The sequence below is a fragment of the Ceratotherium simum genome, chromosome 18, assembly GCF_057802395.1.
Source record: "Ceratotherium simum simum isolate JZ-2026a chromosome 18, ASM5780239v1, whole genome shotgun sequence".
Lineage (NCBI taxonomy): Eukaryota > Metazoa > Chordata > Mammalia > Perissodactyla > Rhinocerotidae > Ceratotherium > Ceratotherium simum.
Genome location: NC_141917.1, coordinates 615746 through 639703, shown reverse-complemented (window position 1 = coordinate 639703; position 23958 = coordinate 615746). Strand labels below are relative to the sequence as shown.

At 51.6% G+C, this 23958-nt stretch overlaps 1 protein-coding gene across 3 annotated transcripts in view; it reads left to right on the top strand.

Moving 5' to 3' along the window:
- The window catches only part of BRD9 (bromodomain containing 9), a 28499-nt gene extending 4899 nt beyond the window's left edge, over positions 1–23600 (top strand). The window contains exons 6-16 of one of the 3 annotated variants that reach the window (XM_014795030.2): positions 489–599; positions 1354–1466; positions 2160–2292; positions 4494–4569; positions 5907–6002; positions 7159–7291; positions 9563–9674; positions 13505–13543; positions 16753–16852; positions 20665–20832; positions 22837–23600. In XM_014795030.2, coding sequence (XP_014650516.1) covers positions 489–599; positions 1354–1466; positions 2160–2292; positions 4494–4569; positions 5907–6002; positions 7159–7291; positions 9563–9674; positions 13505–13543; positions 16753–16852; positions 20665–20832; positions 22837–22937 — 1182 coding nt within the window. In that variant the 3' untranslated portion in view covers positions 22938–23600. Of the gene's footprint in view, positions 1–488; positions 600–1290; positions 1467–2159; positions 2293–4493; positions 4570–5906; positions 6003–7158; positions 7292–9562; positions 9675–13504; positions 13544–16752; positions 16853–20664; positions 20833–22836 lie in introns of all 3 variants that reach the window. The other 2 variants (XM_004440033.3, XM_014795029.2) reach the window with 2 other exon arrangements.
- Positions 23601–23958: the final 358 nt, after the last annotated feature.

Here is a 23958-nt window from a genome sequence, read left to right as displayed (position 1 = left end):
AGAGTAACTGTCCATACACAAAATTTGAAATTCTGTAGAAAAATCCCAGAGATAGAGAACATGACTGTGTCCACCTCTCAGTTCATCCCTCGACTTTTGCGTAGAAGACCCCGGTTATTGGTTCTTGTTCCTGTTTATTTCTGAGTTCCTCCCAAAGAGAGGGAAGAGGGGTGGAGACGGGAAGGAAGCAGAGGGAACTATCATTTTCCTCTTAAAAATGTACATGTTATGCTCAAAAAGGAGTTACAGACTTTGATGAGCTTCTCACTGGAAAATTTTTCGTGTAAGTAAAGACCGGTGAACAATTATGAAAATTTCTTTGAAAGAGTTTTTAAAAATTATTTTTTAAATCAAAGAGCCAAATTTAATTGTTTTCCACTTAATTTCAGCCTCTTCCTTTTGGCCTCTTTTGACAGGAATCCAAACTGTTTGCTGTTGTCTCGGTGGTGTTTTAAACTTGATGAGTTTTTTTCTTTTTTTCTTTTCAGGCAGATTTCAAACTGATGTGTGATAATGCAATGACATACAACAGACCAGACACTGTGTACTACAAGTTAGCGAAGAAGATCCTTCACGCAGGCTTTAAGATGATGAGCAAAGTAAGAAACCCACTAAGGGTACAAAGCCACAGAAACGAGTGTTGCCCTCCTCTACGTTTTGTATGCCTGATCAAGCTCACTCACAGTGAATGACATGCCTCCATCCATCTGTCACTGGCCACGGAGTGGACCCCTCTGCTCTAGGGTAGACGTCCCAGGCCGCCCTCTCCACGTCCCTCTCCTCCAAACACTCTTCTCTTTCTGCTCCTGCTCGTGACCTAGCTGTCACATCTCCTTTAGGGTTGGTGGAAAGTTCTGGATATGTTGATCTGGAGCCTGGGTGTCTGTCTCACTGGGTTGCAGCCAGCCTTGTGGGTTTGTTTTGTGTGGCTGCCTCACTGAATCCAGACAGGACATCCTGGCCATCCTGAGTGGCTTCCCAGGCCTGTCCCATGAGCCAGGTTGCATGTGTCACACGTCTAGGACCAGTGCCTTGTGCCTGATCAGCCTGTAGGTGAGGTGCAGCCCGTGTGTCCTCTGGCCTGTTCCCTCTGCCGGCTTGAGCGCTCACCAGCCAGTCAGCCGCACCGTTTGGTGCTGACCCCCACGACCACCTCCCGCTGCACCGCCGTGGAAGGTTAGCTCTTAGGCCGGGTGAGGCTGTGGCCATCCGCATCCCATCCCATCGTCATGGTGCCTTGGCTCTGAGGGAGAGGTAAAGTCCCTGCTGCTCTGTCCTTTCTGATTCTAGGAGCGGCTGTTAGCTTTGAAGCGCAGCATGTCGTTTATGCAGGACATGGATTTTTCTCAGCAGGCAGCTCTTTTGGGCAACGAAGATACAGCTGTTGAGGAACCTGTTCCTGAAGTTGTACCTGTACAAGTAGAAACTGCCAAGAAATCCAAAAGGCCGAGTAGAGAAGTCATCAGGTAAAGGAGAGGGGGTTTGCCTGTCGAATTGGACGCCCACCTCGGGAAGGCGGGTGCTGTACGGGGAGAGGGGTGAGGGAAGGGAGCCTTGTGTCCGTGCCAATGTCTTTGCAATAGCTCACAGATGGGCTGCTTGTGCAGCTGGTGGTGGAGCATGGTTCCTCAGGAGCTTAGGTTCTGTTATGAGGCAGCCAGGAGCTGTTTGTTTGAATCAAAAACAGCTCCTTCATGTGGAACCTGAGGCCCAGCTCCTGAAGTCTCAGGGTGACCCTTGGGCCTTGCAGCGGGGGCTGCTCTCCACCCCCGCTAGCAGCCTCATACTCCCAGCCCAGGCTCGCCGCCAGAGCCTCAACCATCCAAGGGATTTGTGTCACTTTTTCTAATGGTGCCTTGAATGACACCGTAACCAGTGAGGCTCCTGTCACGTTCCTTCTCTTGCTCTTGAAGTGACTGAAATCTGTAGTTGAGACTTGAGAAATACGGAACGTGTGCTTGGCTTGTACTCACTCTTCACCTTAATGAAAGTGTCTTGTTTGGCTTGGTGAGAACTGGAAGATAAGAGAGCTCCAGTGTACTTTGTGCAGCTCCTCCTAGTCCTCTGTGTGACTTTGGGGGCATTGGGGACTGACCATAGGGGTGAGGTGGGAGCGTCGTGCGCCTCCTGGTGACGTGTGCGCTGTTCCTGCCTTGTAGCTGCATGTTTGAGCCAGAAGGAAATGCTTGCAGCCTGACCGACAGCACGGCAGAAGAGCACGTGCTGGCCTTGGTGGAGCATGCGGCCGACGAGGCTCGGGACAGGATCAACCGACTCCTCCCAGGCGGCAAGGTAGCACTGCCTGATGGGGTGGGTGCTCTTCTGCCAGGACAGTGGCACAGCCATCAAGATCCAGAGGTTAACATCAGGACATTACGGGCATCTGGTTAGAGCCTTGCCAGTGTCCCAGTGGTGCATTGTCACCAGAGGGTCCAGCTCAGGAGCACATGCTGCCGGCAGGTTGGGCTCCTCATCCTCACTGGCCGTTGGCGCCAGCTGGCCCCATCTCCTGGGAGGGAAGAAGGGGCTCCGGGGGTGCCTCTCAGGCAGGACTCTCACAGGAGCGGTGTGTAGTGTGCGGACACCTGCGGTCAGGGTCACCCTTAGTGGGGGTGTTAATCTCCATCACTGGATGGAGGCCGAGCCCGCCAGGCTTCTCCAGAGCAGGGAATCCTTTTCTCCCTCTACTCAGACCTTTGTGCACCTGCAGTCACTCATGGGTCTGACCCAGGTGTGGCCGGCGGGAGCCTGTCCATTGGGCTGCCGGTTCTCAGGAGGAGGTGCCGCCATCCTTTGAGCACCTTCTCCTCCTCTCTGACACAAGAAGACCTTCTAGACCAGCCTGTCCAGTAGGAAGAGAGTGTGAGTCACACCTGCAGTTTTAAACTTCCGTGTAGTTGTGTTAAGGACACAGGTGAAATTAATCCTGGTGTTTTATTTGACCTGATATCTCCTAAGTCTTATTTCAACGTGTAGCCTATATAGAAACTTATTAAAATTGTATATACTTTTTATCTTATTAAGTCATTGTATATACTTTTTATCTTATTAAGTCTGTGAAGTGCACATTGGATTGTATGTAAAGAATTTTGAAATAACACTTTGGATATATTGGGTTATATAAAATATATTAAGGTTATTTTTGTCTATTTCTTTTCACTCAGTCTTAACGTGCTTGCTAGAAAGGTTAAGGTTCCCTGTGGGGTTACATTGTAGTCCTGTTGCACCCACTGCTCTGCACTTGTGTTGCTCTGCAGCCCTGGAATCGGCCGTTTCTCCAAGGAGCTCTGGTTCCTTAGTGGAGAACGGCGTTCAGACAGCAAGACGTGGGTGCTGGGTGTGGCCCTTAGTGAACAGAGCTGGGAAAGGCCATACATATACTACAGCTTATGGAAGAAAACCCACACTGACGCCCGTGTCTACGTTCATCAAAACTGTGTTTTCACACTGAAACCTCTGATTCCATCTTCACCATGTGGTCTGCCTCACATTCTTTCATTTTGTAGTTCTGTGGTGAGAAACCTGACTTCTGGTACCCTTAATCCAGTTATGTGATCAACAGTAACAGTCTTCCACCCCCTGTGCTGTACTGACCCGGCTTGGGCCCTGCTTCCCCTCCCATCCTGCTGCTCCCCTTGGACATCTGGCCCCACCCTGGGTTCCAGCACCCAGGCCAGGCTGCCATCCCTTCTCTTCTGTCCCCACATACACCAGCACGCACAGGCGCCTCCTCTTCCCGGGTCCTCCCGATGGCCTGTAGAGGAGGAGTTGGTCTTGTTTAGTGGTTGGTCTTTTTTGTGTTGTTGAGGAAGATTAGCCCTGAGCTAACATCTGTTGCCAATCCTCTTTTTGCTGAGGAAGATTGGCCCTGGGCTAACATCTGCATCCATCTTCCTCCACTTCTCATGTGGGATGCCCGCCACAGCATGCTTGACAAGTGGTGCGTGAGTCATCACCTGGGATCTGAACCCTGAACCACCGGCCACCAGACTGGAGTGCACTATGCCACCAAGCCGGCCCCCGGTGGTTGGTTTTCAAATGGAAACATGTTCCTACTACTTTAGAGATGAAGCTTCTGGGCTGTCCATCAGTAACATGATGCATGTTGACCAGTGTCTTGTTCCGGATCGTTTTGTTCAGGCTTCTGACGTACTGTAAACGGTTGTTTCTAGGTAAAGTTTTCTGTTTGGAAAGCTCTTTTTAGAGGGGTCATGAGAGCCTGTCTAAGAAGTTCTCTACTGCACACGTGTGCATGTTGTCAGCTGTAAGCAGGTCTTAAATTAAATCCCAGGAAGGGGTGTGTTGGGGCAGGAGCCTCTGTGTTCTTTGTTCATGGAGAAATGAATAACCATTGTGGCCTTTTGGGACTTACCACGTTAGGTCATAATCATAGGTCTTTGTTCTGTGGAAGCCTCAGTAGAAATCTATCCAGTTGTGGAAGTTAAGGGCTGTTACTCCAAGGGGAACAGGCGCTCAAGTGTGCTTCCTTGCAGATGGGCTACCTGAAGAAGAACGGAGACGGGAGCCTGCTCTACAGTGTGGTCAACGTGGCCGAGCTGGATGCCGACGGTGGGTGGCCCCTTGCAGGGCTTGGCTTTCTGTGTGGCCTCCACACCGTTCTTTTAACCTCTGTTCACGTGCAATGATTTTAAAACCTTATAGCCTGTTTGAGGTATCCATCTTCCCTGGAGTGTGTGACGCCAGTAGTAAAGTGTAGGTAGAAGCCCTGTTCAGTGTCCTGCTCCTGCACAATCCCCTTGACACGACACGACATGTGTGGTAAAGGGACCGAGGGCGGTTGTCCAGCGGGGGCAGAGGGGCTGGTCAGAGCTTGTCTGACCACGGGCTCCTAGGATAGTCTGCAGGACTGGAGTCACACTCCTGAAAGCTGCGGAGAAGTCCTTGGGGCTGGGCTTCCTGATACCATCACGAAGGGTTTCCCTGCAAGTTCAGTGAGGCCTCCTTCAGAACCCAGAGTGCCAGCTCGGCCCCAGTCTCAAAGCTTGAAAGAGGTAAATGTTGGCCCAAAGGTGAATTTTAGGAGAAAGTCTCCGTTTGATAATTACATCAGAGGAGATCTCGAGGAGGTGTAAATACTGAGTCCGTCCAACGTGTATGTCATTTTTATGGTCTTTAAGAAGTATTTTTATACTTTGTTGTCTCTTTGAAAAATATTTCAAAGGCATGTCCTTTAAAGGAAAGCAAAACTCACTTGGATTTGGAACATGTTCACACACACACGAGGGAAGTGAAATACTTTACTTTCCCTTGGTCTCGCCCATGTGGGTGGGACGGCTCCCAGGGGCCTCATGTGCCTGGTGGTGTTCTTTCACCCAGCCCTAGATGAGTGCGTTTATTCAGTGTTCTCGGATGCATGCAGAGTGTAAACCTGACCAGTGTCTTTAGTCCTTAGCCAGAACGAATCACAGTGTTCTCTGTAAAAGAACGGATGAGCTGATCAGCTCTTAGCTTAGAAAGAGAACATCGAGAGTGAGGTTCTGATTGGGAGGTTGAAGAATCCTAGCCAGGTGACATGAGTAGCGTGTGAATGACAGATGCAGCACAGGGAACAAGTGGTCAGAGGAACGTGCAGGGCGCAGGCTCCACGGTTGCTGCTACGACACGTGGGATGAGATTTCTTAGCGGTGTGTGCATTCAGTTTGAAAATGTTAAATTGCTGCTGTCATGGTCAGAGAGCTGCAGTTTTTCATTATTTTGTCTTTGGGGTAATCATAAAGTGAAATTGTAGTGCAGTTGAGGTTTAAGAATGGTGGTTGGCTGTTGTAAATTTGATTTTAGCTGGTCTTTATAGAGAGCCCCCTCTGTGAGGCAGAGAGAGTGCTTGCGGGTGGTGTGGGGCCGGCGGTTTCGAGAACCAGCTGCTCACAGCCCTGGTGCCCTTGCAGAGGAGGAGACCCACCCGGTGGACCTGAGCTCGCTCTCCAGCAAGCTGCTCCCCGGCTTCACCACGCTGGGCTTCAAAGACGAGAGGAGGAGCAGAGGTGAGTGAGTGTCCACCGAGCGGGAGGGGCACGGGGTCAGTGAGTCACGGCAGAGGAGTGAATCCCTGACTCCTCCTCCAAGGTCTTCCTAGCTCGCGTATCTTCACTACTGTATCCAGATTCTGGATTTGAAACTAATAATAAAATTAAGATCATTTCAAGCGTTGGAAATAACAGCTACATTGGGCATGCTCCTCTTTTGCCATCTGCTCTTTGTTGGTGGAAGGTCTCAGCCACACACGTGGAATTCTCCTGAGGGCTGCGACCATCGGTGGTGGGAGCTGGGACTGGGGGCCAGGTGGTGATCTAGTGGTGGAATGTTAATTTCCTCCAACAAACTCTCACGTTTCATCTGTTTGGAGGGGACGGTGATGCTGCCTGCAGCAGAGAGAGATCTGTGTGTGAAAGTCTCGAGAGAATGACGGCGGGCTGGGCGGGCACAGTGGTAGAGGGAGGGAAGATATGGTGTGTTTTCTGTGTTGTATTTGTGGCTGCTTTATGTTTGTGGTGGGTTTTCTGGCTGGTTTTGGAGTGTGTGTGTGTGTGTGTGTGTGTGTGTGTGTGCAGCCGTTTAGTTCACAGGGTACAGTTTACACTGTCTGGAGACATTTTGGCTGTCACACCAGGGTGCTACTGGCGTCTAGCTAGGAGAGGCCAGGGATGCTCCCCCACCCTTCCGTGCCCAGGACACAGCCCTCCTGGCCCCTCACGTCGTTCCCACGGGTGCCAGCACATGCCCCCTTCAGGGCGGTAGCCCCTGCCTCCCCTTACATCCCCTCAGCAGGAGCCGGCCTCTGTCGGCTCCCTCCCCAGTGATGTCTGGGACGCCCACGAGCCCAGTCACCACAAGCTCTGCCGCGTGTCGTGCTCACTCCCTTATGGAGTGCTAAACTTCTCTGCAGTCCTTGGCTCGGAGGTGAAACAAGGGCTGAGGGAGTGATTCTGCAGGTTATGCCTGAAAGGCTTCTCCTGCTTCAGTTGTGCTGAGGAGTGAGAATCTCACAGACGAGGCCGGGCACGACCGGGGGCTGGCTGTATGGGCGGGCAGGCGTGTGTGCGAGCAGCTGCAAGGAGAAAGTGGAGTGCGTCCTGTGCTGGCTGGGACCTGAGTGCAAAGCCGATGTCTTCACAAGTTCCCTTTGTCTTTTACTCTCAGTCACATTTCTCTCAAGTGCCAGCACTGCACTTTCAATGCACAATAATTCAGTATTTGGTGAGTTGAAATCGGATGAAACGGAGCTGCTCTATTCTGCCTACGGAGATGAGACAGGTGTGCAGTGTGCACTGAGGTGAGTGTCGGGTGGCGTGGCTGTGTGCAGAACGTGGGCTGGTTTCTTGCTTGACATGCGGTAGGAGCCATTTTCCCAGTGAGTCGTTCAGGGCCTGTTTGTGGACAGGTTGTTTTCAGTAAGCCACTCTGGTCTACTGCAGGCCGGGCTTGAAGTTCAGGTAGCTTGATCACACTTTTACGAAGGCGATGATCTGAACTGTAGCTTAAAAAAGAACATGTGTGTGTAACCAACTGTGTACGTTTAGTAAGAATTTGTTTCATAGTTGTATGAAATGTGGTTCTTGGGGGCTGTCCTAGCTCGGGCTGCCAGAACAAAAGGACCACAGATGTTCCTTTAAATAAATAAATAACAGACTTTTATCGTCTCCCAGTTCTGGAGGCTGGAAGTCCAAGATCAAGGTGTTGGCAGGGCTGGTTTCTCTTGAAACCTCTCTCCTTGGCTTGTAGACGGCCATTTCCTCCCTGTATCCTCACGTGGTCGTCCCTCTGTGTCCTGATCTCCTCTTCCTGGAAAGACACCAGTCATGTTGGCTTAGGGCCCCCCTGAAAGACTTCATTCTAAGTTAGTCACCTTTTGAAGGCCTGGTCTTCAAATGCAGTCACACGCTGAGGTTCTGGGGGTTAGGGCTTCAACACACGCATTTTGACCACACACTTCAGCCCCTAGCGGTGACTAAGACGTCATATTAAAATTGGAGATGTAGTACTGCATTTCTATAGAACGTTTTTGTGTGTATTTTTTGTTTTCTGTGGCAAAGCATTGAAGTGGGCCACTCTTGTAGAATTTTAGTAGTTTCCTACGTGGAAAATAACTTAATTTTGCTCGCCTCTTAAGAAATGGAATCTTTCCATATTAGATCTTTGTTTTATTCCCAAAAGAATACAGAGAATATTTGAAAAATAAACAAGAAATCAGTTAGCTTCTAAAACAGTAAATGCATACCTAACCCAGGTTTTTGTGAGAAAAAGGAAGCGAAAATGGAGAACTGAGGAGGAAATTTCTTGCAGGAAAGGATGGTGTCACAAGTCAGTGTCCCTGCCCATTCCTGCCCGTCACCCTGTCAGGAGTTCTTCAGGGACCAGTCACCTCTTGTTCAGGGAGCACAGTATAGCCAGACCGAGTTTGCCTTCCCCAAGTGCCTGCTCCTGAGACGAATACGGAGCCCGGGTGCCACCCAATGAGACTCGCTGCTGTGCGTGCGAGCAGCACACGAAAGCAAACAGGCAGGGCCTGGCCCGAGGCCCTGTCCGCTGTGGTCTGCGCCCCTTCCTCCAGGGCCTCCCCACGCTGCCCTCCTCAGATAGCACGCCGTGACTGTTGCGGCTAGTCCCTGCTCCCTTCTCAGCAGTCACTTTGGTGGTCTGTCGTGAAATGCTCCTGGTAGAGACTGCCGTGGTGTCATGGCTTCGCTCCGGACCAACCACCTCCTCACTCCGTGTGAAGGTCTTTGAAGTCTGGGCAGCGCTTCTGAGCCTTTGCCTGGTCTTTGACGCTGGGACCGTAGGTTTTTGTTTTCTGCCTCCTTTGAAAAGTTTTTGGTTGGTTTTATTTTTTTTCTTAAGCATTCATATGGTCCAGGATCAAAATGACACTAAAAGGTGTACGTGGAGAGTCTTGCTCTCACACCTGCTCCCTCCCCTCCCCAGTAGGTAGCCACTTACACTGTGCACCTCTCCTCCATGTGTTTCTGTGGTTTTTTTGTATGTTTTTTTTGCTAAGGAAGATTCACCCTGAGCTAACATCTGTGCCAATCTTCCTCTTTATGTGAGCTGCCCTCATAGCATGGCCACTGACAGGCAAGTGGTATAGGTCCACGCCCGGGAACCAAACCCAGGCCGCTGAAGTGGAGCATGCCGAACTTAACCATTAGGCCACCAGGGCTGGCCCCTACTTTTGTCTTTAAATCCAAGACAAATAGATATGAATATGCTTCTTTTACTAGAGTTAGCATAAGATATCTTACATATGTATGCGTATACACTGTTGTTCATCTTGCTTTTTTTTTTAATTAACAGTTTTTTCTCGGGATCTTTTTAACCTTTTTGGGTCATGGACCACATGTGATGAAGGCCGTTGGTCCACTCCCCACAACAACCACATCTGGGAGGTCCGAGGCTCTCAATAAGAACCTCTCTTGTAGAGGAACGTCTGAGGAGTGTGCTCATGTGGCCGGTCTCTGTAATCGGGACCACCGGCATTGGTGGCAGAATCTGGAAGACTGGAGCACGTGGTGTTCTTTTCAGCCTATTCTCTTACGGCCCCCCCTAGCCTGCAGGAGTTTGTGAAGGATGCTGGGAGCTACAGCAAGAAGATGGTGGACGGCCTCCTGGACCAGATCACAGGCGGGGACCACTCGCGGATGCTCCTCCAGCTGAGGCAGGTGGGCTGCGCATGGCGCCACTCCTGTGGGAAGAGCCCGTCCAAGCGACCAGGCTCTTAGGGGAGAATGTGTTGTTTTCAGATCATCACTAGCTGTCTTTCCCACACTAGTTCTTTTACTTTTTATTTTTACTTTAAATTATGTTTTAAAGAAACTTAAAAAAAAAATCTCTATTTACCACATACTCACCATTTCTACATTCTTCATAACTTTCTGTATGCGCAGATTTCTTTCATCTCTTGTCATTTTCCTTTGTCCTGAAGAATTTTCTGTAATATTTCTTTTTTGGGTTTTTTTTGCAAGAATTTTTTTTTTTTTGCTGAGGAAGATTTGCCCTGAGCTAACATCTGTTGCCAATCTTCCTCTTTTTGTATGTGGGCCACCACCATGGCACGGCCGCTGACAGACGAGTGGTGTAGGTGCACGCCCAGGAACTGAACCCGGGCCGCCAAGGCCGCCAGAGTGGAGCGCACCGATCTTAACCACTAGGCTGCTGAGCCAGCCCTCTTTAATAGTTCTTATAGTACAGATTTGCTGAAAGTGAATTTGCTCAGCTTTTCTTTGTCTGAAAAGAGTCTTTATTTTACCTTCATTTTTGAAATTCCTCTTCCCTGGGCACGGAATTATAGTAGACTTTTTTTCCTTTCTAAAATGTGTCTGACTTGCGCTGTTTCTGAAGAAGTGTCTGCAGTCATTTAGATCTATTTTTTCTATTTGTGTTGTCTCTTTTTTGGTCAAGATCAAGGATTGGTGCACTTGGCCCACAAGCTAAGAATGTTTTTACATTTTGAAGGGTTCTAAGAAGAAGGAGAAGAACATGCTGTAGACTGTGCATGGCCTGCAGAGTCTCAAATATTTGCCCTCTGGCCCTTTGGAGAAAAAGTCTGCTGACTGTTGCCTCGTCTAGATGCGTTCAGATTTTAGTCTTTGTAACTGACTTTCAGCGATTTATTTTTCATATGTCGTAGCATGTTTTTGTGTTTATTCTGCTTAACATTTGTTGAGCTTCTTGGACCTGTCGGTTTATCGTGTTCATTGAATTTGGAAGATTTTCAGCCGTTATTTCTTCAAATGTCATTTCTGCCTAACACCCCTCTTTCGTCTTTTCTCTGGGACCTGGACACGTTTGTTAGATGTTTGGTATATCCCACACATCACTAACGCTCTGTCTCTTTGCTTTAGTCTGTCTTTTCCTCTTTCGGTTTGAGTTGTTTCTGTTGCCATGGCTTCACATTCGCTGAGCTTTCTTATGCTGTGTCTAAACCTGCTGTTAATCCCAGCTAGTGAGTTTTTCATTTAAGATGCTGTGTTTTTCATCTCGAGAATTCCATTTGGTTTCGTGTTTGCACCTTCCATTCTCTCGCATTGTGTTCATGTTTTCCTTTAAATCTTTGGGCATGTTTATAACATTTATTACAGCTGCTTTTCAAGTCCTCGTCCACTGATTCTGTCGTCTCTGGCATTGCCGGCTCTGTCTGTTGGCAGGTTTCCCTCTGGGTGGAGGCCGTGGTTGGCTGCCTTGTTCTTTGAGTGGATGCTGGTGTGACACTGCTGAGTCTAGACGATCTGGACTGCCCCAGTCAGCAGCCACTAGCCCCGGTGGCTGTTGGGAAATTTGAATGTGACTAGTCTGGATTTAGATATGGTGAAAGTGAACTACAAACTAGAACTCTAAAGACTAGTTCAAAAACATGTAAAAGTGTCTCAATTTTATTTGGATTATGTGTTTGGATAAAAATGCTTTCAGTGTATTAGATTAAGTGAAATATGTTAAGATTATTTGCACGTTAAGATTAATTTTAGCCTGGCTGCTAGAAAACCTAAAATTAGGTATGTGCTTACATTGTCTGTCTGTGGATAAGGCTGCTCTGGATTTTACAGTCTTCCTTTAAAGAACATTGATGTTCATCTTAGCAGAGTGGTTACTTGTGAGTCACCCGGTCCTCTTGGGGCTTGTGTTAATTGAAGCTGTGTTAGGGCGGATCTGGGCAGCCTGTGTTCTAGGGCTGGTCTAGCCTTAATACTAAGGAACGGCCCTTCTGGGGTCTTTTCTGCTGGCCCGAGCTTCAGTGAGGTCCCTGCTCTGGCTGGGTGGAACTGGGACGTGTCTCACCCTGTGTGCCTGGCTCTGGAGCATTTCCTCCGTACGTGCACAGATTAGCATCACCTGGGCTCGGTGTCCCTCCTGGATTTCCGGAGCTCTTTCTCTGAGCAGTCCTGCTCTCTGGACTCTGCCCCGCCAGCCTGTGACCTCCTCTTCTTCCACTTGGCACGGCCACTGTGCTCTGGGTGCTGTTCTCTGCACTGCTGTCTGAAAGTTTCCTCCCAGCGCTGCCTCTGGGCACAGCGTCTGAAGCAGGCATCTCCACGCTGTGTGATGAGTACAGCGGAGGGTCTGAAATGTGCTAGCACCTCGGTTTCCTTTCTAGATTCCTTTCTAGATTTTCTGGAAACGAACTTGCATTGTAGAGTTGCATAATTTCAGATGCACCACAGCATTAAATAATGTTTGCTAGTAAAATGTATACATTAGTAGAAGCTTATGTGAGGAAACAGACATTAAAATAATGGCAATATTTATTTTCTACTTAAAAGTTTCTGAAAATCGTAACATATGTGAAGCTCAGAAACATTTTGAACAAAAGGTCACAGATACAAAAGCTTGCAAACCGAATAACTATTTTTAGGTGCATTTGCAGAACTAGGGTATACATATATATTTTTTAATAATTTTATTTATTTATTTATTTTTGCCCCAAGGCCCCAGTAGATAGTTGTATGTCATAGCTGTACATCCTTGTAGTTGCTGTATGTGGGACGCGGCCTCAGCATGGCTGGAGAAGGGGTGCGTCGGAGCACACCTGGGATCCGAACCCAGGCCGCCAGCAGCAGAGCGCACACACTTAACCGATAAGCCATGGTGCCAGCCCAGAACTAGGGTATTTTTAAGGTAACGCCCCTGCCAGATTGCTGACAATGGCTCAGTGCGGCGTTCAGGTGGTATCTCTGTACATGGTGGTCACGTGTGCCTGGGGGTCCGCTTCAGGCTGTGGTCACACACGTGGTGGTCACGTGTGCCTGGGGGTCTCGTTCAGCCTGAAGTCACACACGTGGTGGTCGTGTGCCTGGGGGTCTCGTTCAGGCTGTGGTCACACACGTGGTGGTCGTGTGTGCCTGGGGGTCTCGTTCAGGCTGTGGTCACACACGTGGTGGTCGTGTGTGCCTGGGGGTCTCGTTCAGGCTGTGGTCACTCGGTAGTGGTCAAGAGTACGTCCTCTTCCAGGCACTGTGTAGGCCGAGAAGGCCACGTGGCCCCGTAGCCCTGCGAGTCTGAAGGCGGTGGCACCATGAGGGTCTTGCCGCTGTCAAGATTTGAGCTGCTGTCAGGTGCCTCTTCATCTTCCAGGCTAAACCACCAGGCCCAGAATTTTCCCTGAGCTCCCTTGAGACTCGGTACAGCGTCTGACGTCTTTGTTTTAAGCCCCCCAAGGCTGCAGAAACAAGGTGGGGTGTCCTGTTGCTCTTCCTTCTCCATCTTGCCCTGGGGTGCTCAGGCACGCAGCCCGCACTCCGGTCTCGGCTGGTGCTGCGTGACTCTGGCCTCCGTGGGTGGAGGTAGCTGTCTCGCTCACCCCGTGCCAGCCGCACAGAGGCATGCAGGGCTCACCCAGCACTCGTTCACAATGTAGTGTGAGCACAATGAGGACACTCCTCTTGTGCAGTAGTGAGTAACCTGGCTTTATTTCACGTGTGTACGTGGCGTGAATGAATCTTCCTTCCACATAAAATTGTTTTGGAAAAACTGATTTTTTGCCTGTTTTGCTTTGCAGAGGAGAAAGGTTCCAATGAAGCCTCCAGATGAGGTAAAGGTGAGTTTCATGGACATGCAAGTGAAAATCTGATTATTAGGGTTTCCGTAGGGATGGTTCTGTTTAGCGTTTGAAATGGGATGGTTATGTAGAGCTTGGTGTATTGTTTTTTAGAAGCTGATTAAGTTTTTGATGAATAAGATTAAGTAGTAGTCTTCCCCCGCCGCCCTAATTTTTGATGACTTAGGGTGAGGCATATAAAGCCACAGTCCATTCCTCCAAATCTAGACAGGAATTTCTGGGTGTCTGGACGGGGCGGGCCAGGTGGCAGGCCTTGTCTCTGGTGCTGTGGGTTCTTCTGGTCCTCCGCAAAGGTGGGCACGCCAGCGGGCATGTGCTGTGTTGCCAGTTGGGTGTGTGTGTGCTGCACGCTTGTGAGTGAGATGAGCTCAGCAGTTCTGGGTCCTTGGGGCCTCACCAGCACCTAGAGTAGACAGTCTCTGTTTGAGGAAGCTGTTGTGGTCCAGCCTCGGTTTCTGCCTTTGTCCTCTCCTTTGGGAAAGTGTGCATGTTGACAACTAGCTTTGAATACAGTTCCCATTTTGGAGCAGAGGGGCCAGGACGCTGGGCAGGGCTTGGGGGCCTGGGCCACAGGTGTTACCTGGCCTCGATGGATGGAGGGCCCGCCTGGGGCAGGAGCATCAGGTGCCTGTCAGGTGGGGGCTCTGTGTGACAGAGAACCAGAGAAAGTGACGTGGGTGTCTCCCCCGAGGGTTTGCCCCGTGATGACACCAGGTACGCGAGGCAGCCAGGGTTCTGCTGAGGGTCTCTGTCTGGGTTATGCAGACACACCGTGGCACAGAGTGCAAGCCCCACACAATGTCTGCAGAGAGCTGGGACCTGCTGCAGGCCATCTTGAGCAAGGAGCCTGGCACACGTTCCATCTGCCCTGCCACCAGGGCCTCTGTGAGGACAATCCAAGTCAATCCAGCCACAGGAGCTTTCAGAAGGGCCTCCTGTCACCTAGGCTGTACCTCACACCAGGAGCACAGAGCACCTGCTGGTGGCAGCTGGCTCACAGTGCTTTTCCATCCACATGCGGCGTGTGGCCTGGTGTTGGCACATGATGGGGCGCCCGCCTCTCTGCCTCACTTCATTCACTCGTTTCCCTCACGGCATCTGTGGCAACCTGCTTCTGTCACCGCCCAGGGCTCCCCAACTTTCTGCAAATACAGTGTTCACATTTTTCTTTAGATTTAACTTTTTAACATACCCAGGGGCACAAACTTGAGTGATGTCATTTTCAGCAGTCCCTTAGAAGGTAGATCTCGACACCTCACAGGTGAGCAGAACTGGCCAAAGGGAAGGTGACCCAGAGCAGTTTCCCTTGGGTGAGCCCTAGCGAGTCCACCTCGGGCGTGCTTCCTGACGTGCATGCGTGTGTGTGCGCGCTGTTGCCCTTTTGTGCTTTCTAGGGAAATCTGTGCTTCTCAGTACCCTTTTACTGTTGGAATAAGATGTGAATAAACCATTTTTTTTCAAATTGTCTTTATGAGCTCCAAATTGCCTCATCCTTTAGGATCACCAGGTAAACCTGTGTGACATCATTGAATGCCATGAGCTGAGAGAAGATCCCCCATGTGTGTGAGGAGCAAGGGCTTCTGTGCTAGGCCATGGGCAGGGTAACTAACAGCTCTAAGCTTCACTCTTCGGTTATGGAGCAGATTGGTAATGGTGGGGTTGTTGTAGGACTTTGTGGCGACACTTGGCTCTGGGGTCTGGCCCACACCGGGCTCTGTAAACATGAGTTCGGCCTGATTTGCTGATGTCCTGAGTCATCACTGTAACAGTTCTTCTTGGGAGAAATTATTTATCAGAGCACAGAGTAGGTTTTGTGAAAACCAAGCGAAGGAGGCACATTCACAGATCACCAAAGTCAAGACAGCCTAACCGGAGAGGATTCACACCCAGGCCAAGAGAACCTAATGGCAGAGGGTTCACACCCAGGCCATTATAGCCCAACCAGAGAGTGATCACAGCTAGGCCAAGACAGTCCAGTGGCAGAGGGTTCACAGACCCAGTGCCCCCTTGTCGGTAGCAGGAGCCTCAGCTTCCTCCTGTTGCTGGGTCCCTGTGAGTTGCTGGACGGTGGTGGACGCCCATCCCTACTGTGCAGGCTGGCGGGCCCCTGTGTGAGCCCCAAGTCCCAGGAGAGGGCTGAGGGTGGAGTGGGGCCATTGAACGGTGGCAGCACAGCCAGGCCTGCAGATTCCCAGCGTCTGCTGTGATGTGGAGCTTTTGTTCTTAACTCTGCTGAAGAAACGGTGTCACTCCAGAGTGTCAGTTGGTGACAATGCTGTCGTTTGACAGTAACTTGTCCAGTAGTGACAGGATTCAGCACCAACGTGAGAGCATGTTATTTGGCAGTATTTCGAGGGCTTTATGGTCTGAGCTGGTGTTCATCCCTTATGATACTAGAGTTGGTCCCCTATATATTTATTTAAAATATAGCTGTATGCTAACCCCAAAATCCTAATATTCTGAGAGCAACCAGTCGGGATGGAAGAAGGTTTGTGTGTGTGGTGGGTGGGGGGGCGGGGGAGGGTGTCTTGGAGAAGAGGGGCCGTTTCTGTAACAGTACAGAGTGGGATTGATGCGGGAGAAGAGGTGTAGAGGGAGACGGGCCCGGGAGAGGGGGCAGCTGCAGACGCACCCTCAGGCAGCTCACCTGGAGGAGGGAGGGGAATGGAATGCTGCTGTGGAATCTGCCATGTGATTTGTTAAGTGAAGTCCCTGGAAAGTAGCCATGGTCTGCCTGTTGCAGTGTCTCCAAGCTCCCTCAGCACCTGTAGGTCAGCAGAGGGCAGCAGCCCCTGGCTTGCTGGCATCGTTGGCCTAGGTGATGGCCACCACTCACAAGCACCACCCGGTGGTCCCTGGGCAGCAGCATGAAGTGAGCACAGCTTGGTCCTGCCCAGACAGAGCAAGCCCATCCTATATTTGGGTGGCAGGGTGTCATGTCCAGTCACTTGTGATTTCACCAGCTGGTGTGGACTGTCCGCTCAGTGACATCTGATCACTACCGTGGTCTCACCAGCTGCTGTGAACTGCCCGCTCAGTGACGTCCGATCACTACCGTGATCTCACCAGGTGGTGTGGACTGCCCGCTCAGTGCTGTCCGTTCACTACTGTGATCTCACCAGCTGGTGAGGACTGCCCGCTTAGTGACGTTTTTCCTCTTTTGCCTCACGGGGCCCTGTCTCCTGCAGGCTGGGGACTCGCTGGGAGACGGTGGCTCTGTTCTGGATTTCATGTCGTTGAAGCCGTACTCGGACGTCTCTCTGGACATCTCCATGCTCGGCTCTCTGGGTAGGTTGTGCTGGACGCACTCCCGTGTGACCCCGCAGTCGGGTGTCATGCTTGGCTGTGCCTCTGATCCCTGGTGCTGGGTTTCCACACAGCCTGAGGGGCCATCCTGAGGGCCACGGGGCTGGTGTGCCGCTGCCTGTCCTTGCTCCCGGGAATGTGGCCCAGCCTGGCCAGCTGGCTGTCGAGTGAGGGCCCACCGTCCTTGTGACCACCCTCCCAAATGGCTTCAAACAGGGCTTGCCTGGGTCTCCTTTCTGACTTCAGGCTCTGTTTGAGGATCGCTGGGGTCCTTTGATCCTGCTGGTTAGTGTGGTGATGTTAGTGTGTTAGTGCGTGTGTGTGTGCCCACCAGGATATGGCCTCGTGAATAGCTGGCCCCCACCATGTGAAATGCCCTCTGCTTCTGCACGGCTTCTGATGTTTGGAAGTCTCCCGTGCCACCCCAGCCCCTGCTGACTAGGTGTTTCGTGGTGCCTCTTCTCCCCCCTTTCACCAAGTGAGTGGTCCTCACCTGGGGGCAGCCTCCCCCTAGGATGTGTGGCAGCATCTGGAGACGTCTTTGGTTGTGACACTTGGGTGTGGTGCTTCTGGGATCAGGTGGGTAGAGGCCAGAGATGCTGCCAAACGTCCTGAAATGCACACAACAGCCCCCAGAAGGAATGACCCAGCCTGCGGTCAGTAGTGCTGAGGTTGAGAAACCTGCCTCATGTTAAAAGTGGATTTCGTCAAACCCGTTAAAGAGCATCACGTCAGGTCCTGCTTTGTCGTCCTCTACGACAGTCTCTGCCTTTGGTTGGGGTGATTTTAGACCATTTGTGTTTAATGCAGGTACTGGTTTGATGGGATTCAAGTCTGCCATCTTGCTGTCAGTTTTTTATTTTCCCAACTGTTCAGGGGTCCCCAAGACCGCCCCCAGGTTTGGTGATTCCCTAGGACTCCCAGGACTCAACATAGAGTCATCCTCACGGTTTATTGCAGAGAAAGGAGACACACAAGAACCCACAAAGGGGAAGGGTGCGTGGGGTGAGTCTGGGGAGACCAGGCACAAGCTTCCAGAGAGTCCCACAGGACGCGCTTGATCCCCAGCAATGAGTTGTGACATCATAGGCACCCTCTGCCTGGCACGTCCCCAGATGCCAGGCCGCCAGAAGGAAAGCAGGAGTTGAGCATAAACCACATAGCTCGCACCAGCAGTTCAGGTGCAGCGAGTCCCTCCTGTCATTCGGGTGGTGGGAACCCTCCTGAATCCGGGTTCACCAGCCAAGGGCCAGCCTTGCCTTGAAGGCTCGCAGTCTTGGGCTGCCGTGTGAACACCTCTCTGCACACTAGCAGTTCTTTGTTCTGGCTGCGTCTGAGACTGCCCCTGTCGCTGGTTGTCGGTGGCTGGGTCATAATGGGCCTTGGTTTGCTGTCCTTTAGATCCACTCTCCTCAGGTTGATTCAGCTTGTTGGACCTGGCGTTTATAGCTTTATCAAATTTAGGAAGTTTGGCTTCGTTTCTCCAGCGGTCACCTGGGCCCCGATTTGCTGTTGAGTCTCTGCTTCGTTTTGGGCAGTCCCACACTGTCCTGGAGGGCGCTGGTCGTCCCTTCTGCCGTGGCTGACCTGCCGTTGTCCGGGGTTTCCCTGCGGATGCTGCGCTTTGCATCTCTGAGGCTCCATTGGGCTCTGCCAGTGTTCCTCTGCCGTCCTGAACCTTGGCCCTTGCTCCCAGTCGCTGTGTGAAAGCAGGCTGCTTGTCCTCGCACCCTTTTTTTTTAATTTGTTTAAAAACTATTTTATTGAAGTCATAATGGTTTATAACTTCGTGAAATTTCAGGTGTACATTATTATTTATCAGTTTCTGTGTAGACTGCATTGTGCTCACCCCCAATAGACTAATTTTTGTCTGTCATTGTATAAACGTCCCCCTTGACCACTTTCGCCCACAGCCCCCCACCCCCACTCTGGTAACTGCTAATCTGTTCTCTTCATCCATGTGTTTGTGTATCTTCCACACATGAGTGAAATCATGTGGTGTTTGCCTTTCTCTGTCTGGCTTATTTTGTTTAACATGATGCCCTCAAGGTCCATCCATGTTGTTGTAAATGGAACGATTTTGTCTTTTTCTATGGCTGAGCAGTATTCCATTGTATATATACACCACATCTTTAGTCATCAGTTGATGGGCACCTGCGTTGCTTCCATGTCTTGGCTTGAGTGAATAATGCTGCAGTGAACATAGGGGTGCGTAAGTCTCATTAAATTGTTGATTTCACGTTCTTTGGATAAATACGTAGTAGGATAGCTAGGTTGTATGGTATTTCTATTTTTAATTTTCTGAGAAATCTCCATACTGTTTTCCATAGTGGCTGAACCAGTTTGCATTCCCACCAGCAGTGTGTGAGGGTTCCCTTTTCTCCACATCCTCTCCAACATTTGTTGTTTTTTTCTCTTGGTAATTATAGCCATTCTGACAGATGTAAGGTGGTTATCTCATTATAGTTTTGATTTGCATTTCCATGATGATTAGTGATGTTGAACATCTTTGCATGTACCTGTTGGCCATCTGTATCTCTTCTTTGGAAAAATGTCTGTTCATGTTCTCTGCCTATTTTTTGATTGGGTTGTTTGTTTTTTTGTTGAGTTGTGTGAGTTCTTTATATATTTTGGAGATTAACCCCTTGTCGGTTATATGATTTGCAAATATTTTCTTCCAGTTGGTGGGTTGTCTTTTCATTTTGGTTATCGTTCCCTTTGCCTTGCAGAAGCTCCTTAGTCTGATGTAGTCCCAGTCCTTCATTTTTCCTTTTGTTTCCCTTGCCTGAGTAGACATGGTATTTGAAAAGATCCTGCTAAGACCAATGTCAAAGAGTGTACTGCCTATGTTTTCTTCTAGTTTTATGGTTTCAGGTCTCACATTCCAGTCTTGAATCCATTTTAAGTCAATTTTTTGTGTATGGTGTAAGATAATGGTCTGCTTTCATTTCTTTTGTATGTGGCTCTCCAGTCTTCCCAACCATCTTGTTTATGACATTCCGCCTGGTGGGATCGTGTTTCCCTGCTTCTTTGCCTGCCTGGTTGTGGTTTATCAGAGGCCACACCCTGCAGGTGTGCACTGGGTGCTAACTGGGTCACATGCCTTGGAACTGTGGTGGGCCTTGCTCCGACAGGCGGGCAGCCCAGTGTACGTCAGGCCCTGGCCAGGTTGTGCTTTGAGGTGTTGTTAGGATGGGCACAGAGCCACATTGAGTGTCGGGCGGGCGCAGTCCCCGTTAGGCCACACCCTGCCGTGGGCTTGAGACACAGATCGTCGCAGATGTGTGTGAGCTCTTGGACTCCCCCCAGCGGGGTCGTGCCCTCTCACACACATGCAGGGCAGTGCTTGGCTGAGACCCAGGGGCTCTCCGCGCAGCCCGTCTTCTCCAGCTCTCAGCCTACCTGCTGACCGGACCCTGTGGGTCCCCTCCCTGGCTCTGGCCTGTGCCTGGTCCTGGTGTCTGCTGGCCTCTGTGGCACACACCATCCTGCTTTCTAGTTGTTTACGGGAGGAGGGCAACGCTTCTGTGCTGTGCATATGATGGCTTGGATTTGACGTGGCGCCTGGTTTCTTATCTGACACTCCTGCCCCTCCCGTCGAGGCCTCTACCCACTATTGCTCTGACTGACTCGCCCTGACCTCCAAGCTGGTTTGTGCTCGTCTGGCTTCACTTATGAATGGTTGTCATCCTGCACACGTGTGGTGACGAGCGAGCGATCAGAGCTATAGGCCGGAGGTGCCGGTGCACAGTGCTGGGCCGGGCTGACGTCCGATTGTCCCCATATTTGCACAGGGAAGGTGAAGAAGGAGCTGGACCATGACGACAGCCACCTGAACTTGGACGAGACGACGAAGCTCTTACAGGACCTGCACGAGGCGCAGGCGGAGCGCGGGGGCTCCCGGCCGTCCTCCAACCTCAGCTCCCTGTCCAACGCCTCCGACAGGGAGCAGCACCACCTGGGTAAGGTGGCCTGGCCTCGAACTCCGCCCCAGATCCTGCAGCAGCAGTCCCGGTGCACGAGTGGTGGTGGTCGGCATCTGGGAAGAGGGCAGGGGCGCTCACTTTCAGGAAAGGCTGGAGATGTGGGATGTCAGCACTCCTGCGGGCCCCACTGCCTTCCTGGGGTGCCCCTGCCCCTGGGGCTTGGAGAGCGCGCTTCCCTCACCAGGCGGCTGCACTGAGGTGAAGTGTTTAAGTGGAATTTAGGGGCCTTGTCCAGAAGATGCTGGCAGTCCTGTGTCAGGAGGAGCGCAGCCGGCCGTGCCCAAGGCCCCTGGTTGCAGGCAGACTGAGGCTGGGGCTGTCGACCCTGACCGCCACGTGGAGTTAGATGTGGGGAAGCGTCCTTTCTTTCGGCTATTCCCGCTTTCAGTCCTAGAGCAGCGTGTGGACTAGTGCGCTTCCCCCGGACCCTGACTTGGGGCGAGCATGTGACCTTCCTTGGCCGGGGGCTCCCACGTTTGACAGGTGACAGGCGGGGTGGGCGTGTCGGGACCCCTCCGGGATGTCACAGCTCCCGTTTGCCTCATGGCTCCTTGGATTTGCTTGATTATGCCCGCATGCTACTGTTCTAGTTCCCAGATAGAAATACTGAATCATTCTTTCAGCAGAATAGATCTTGACGTTTTAGGAAGGGAATAAAAGAGGTAATCAGTTACAGAGAGAGGTTTGGCTACAGCCATTTGAATAAGGACCCATATCTCCGGTCCCGTTAACCCTGTGATAAACAGTGTGTGAGGGGGGCTCCTGGCGGCCCTGGGTCAGCTCCAGGTGTGAGGACCCCAACATCCTGGTGGGCTCTCAGTGTGACACGGGAGCTGCTCGGGGGCTGGGATTTGTCATCAGGACCCCTGGCAAGTAGCCTTCGTTGTTGCAGAAGCAGCAGCCCTGCTGTGTGGAGTGTCAGGCCCGACCTCCCGCTGCAGGCTGTCCACACCACGTCTGTGAAGAGTTGCCCTCTGCCCCTCCCCAGGAGAGATGAGGGGTGGTCTGTCCCCCAGGAGAGATGAGGGGTGGTCTGTCCCCCAGGAGAGATGAGGGGTGGTCTGTCCCCCAGGAGAGATGAGGGGTGGTCTGTCCCCCAGGAGAGATGAGGGGTGGTCTGTCCCCCAGGAGAGATGAGGGGTGGTCTGTCCCCCAGGAGAGATGAGGGGTGGTCTGTCCCCCAGGAGAGATGAGGGGTGGTCTGTCCCCCAGGAGAGATGAGGGGTGGTCTGTCCCCCAGGAGAGATGAGGGGTGGTCTGTCCCCCAGGAGAGATGAGGGGTGATCTGTACCCCAGGAGAGATAAGGGCGTGAGCTGTACCTCAGGAAAGATGAGAGGGTGGTCTGTACCCCAGGAGGGATGAGGGAGTGGTCTGTACTCCAGGAGAGATGGGGGTGGTCTGTCCCCCAGGAGAGATGGGCGATGGTGTGTCCCCCAGGAGAGATGAGGGGTGGTCTGTACCCCAAGAGAGATGAGGGGTGGTCTGTACCCCAGGAGAGATGGGCGATGGTCTATACCCCAGGAGAAATGAAGGGGTGGTCTGTACCCCAGGAGAGATAAAAGGTGGCCCATAACACAAGGGTGATGGGGGGTGGTCTGTACCCCAGGGGCGATGGGAGGTGGTCTGCACTCCAGGGGCAATGGGGGGTGATCTGTATCTCAGGGGTGTGGGGGGTGGTCTGTACCCCAGGGACGATGGGTGGTGGTCTGTACCCCAGGGGCGATGTGTGGTGGTCTGTACCCCAGGGCTGATGGGGGGGTGGTCTGTACCCCAGGGGCGATGGGGGGGTGGTCTGTACCCCAGGGGCGATGGGGGGCTGGCATGGTCTGTGCCCCAGGAGCGATGGCTCTGTGGCTGAGTCCCGGGCTTTGCTAACAGCAGTCACCCAGACACAGGTTTTTGGAGGCCCCTGATCCCTGAGCACGTGTGCACATCTAGATCCGAGGTGTTGAAATGTCCTGTCTTTTCCACAATTGCAGGAAGCCCTTCTCACCTCAGTGTCGGAGAGCAGGCGGAGGTGACCCATGACCCGTATGAATTTCTTCAGTCTCCAGAACCTGCAGCCTCTACAAAAAGCTAGCCTTTGTAGATAGTCTTAGATTGTTTTTTATTTTTCAAGTTTTTATTTGTATGTACAGAGTTTTTGTCGTGAGACAAAGACTTTCATTTTGTCCCCTTTGGCATGCTGGGAGCAGCCCGGGGAGGTGGGGTATTGTCTCTGGTATCATGTCAGCCGCACAGGGATCAGTGTTCCTGTAGATAGCCCCCTGAATCCTGAATGGTGGAAATCACACATAAAGGATGTGACCAGATCCTGTCAAGCTGGTGTGGTGTGTCTCTGAGCTTCTCTGCGGCCAGTGTGGGGGCACCTGTTCTGCCCCATGTCCTCCACACATGGCCCTGGGAAGCAGACGTGTGTCTGTTCGTGTTCTGTTGGGCGTCCTGTGTCTTCTCTGCTCTGCTCATCCCCCGTGTCCCCACATTTCCGAGGCAGGTCGTGGTGGGGGCCACACCCTCCTGGCCCGGGACAGGCTGGGAGTGATGGCATCTTCCCCTGTTCTCTCTTTAAATCCTGTGCCTGAGGGAGGAGGACATTCTGCTGGAAGATGGTCAGCTGCCCCACTGGCTATGGTGAGGTGTTTCGTGTCCATAAAACGTTTTTTATTCTGGATATGTGTACTAGATGGCTGTTCATATTTGCAAAATATAAATATGGATCTTAATAAAAAGATACACAGTGTAATTGCATATAATTGTTTACAGCACTGCTGGATGTCCACTTTTAACTGACTTTTCAGGAAAGACCTTTGTCCTGTGAGGTTGATGGTGTCCGTTCCTCCTGGTCATCGTCCCCGCCGTCTCCTCGGCATCTCGCCTGGTTCTCGGTTCCCATGGCAGTGCCCCGTCCCTGCAGAACTGCCTGCTCCATTCCTTTAGTGTGAAAGCAGAGTTGGAGACTGCTGTCTCCCAGGGCAGGGTCGGACCTGGGGGAGGAGGTGTGTGACCGAGAGGCAGTGGCAGCGAGACAGCACCACAAAACGGCCGGCCCTGCTGGCCATAGACTGCTCACACGAGCGGGGCTGGCTGACGAGCGGTCTGGG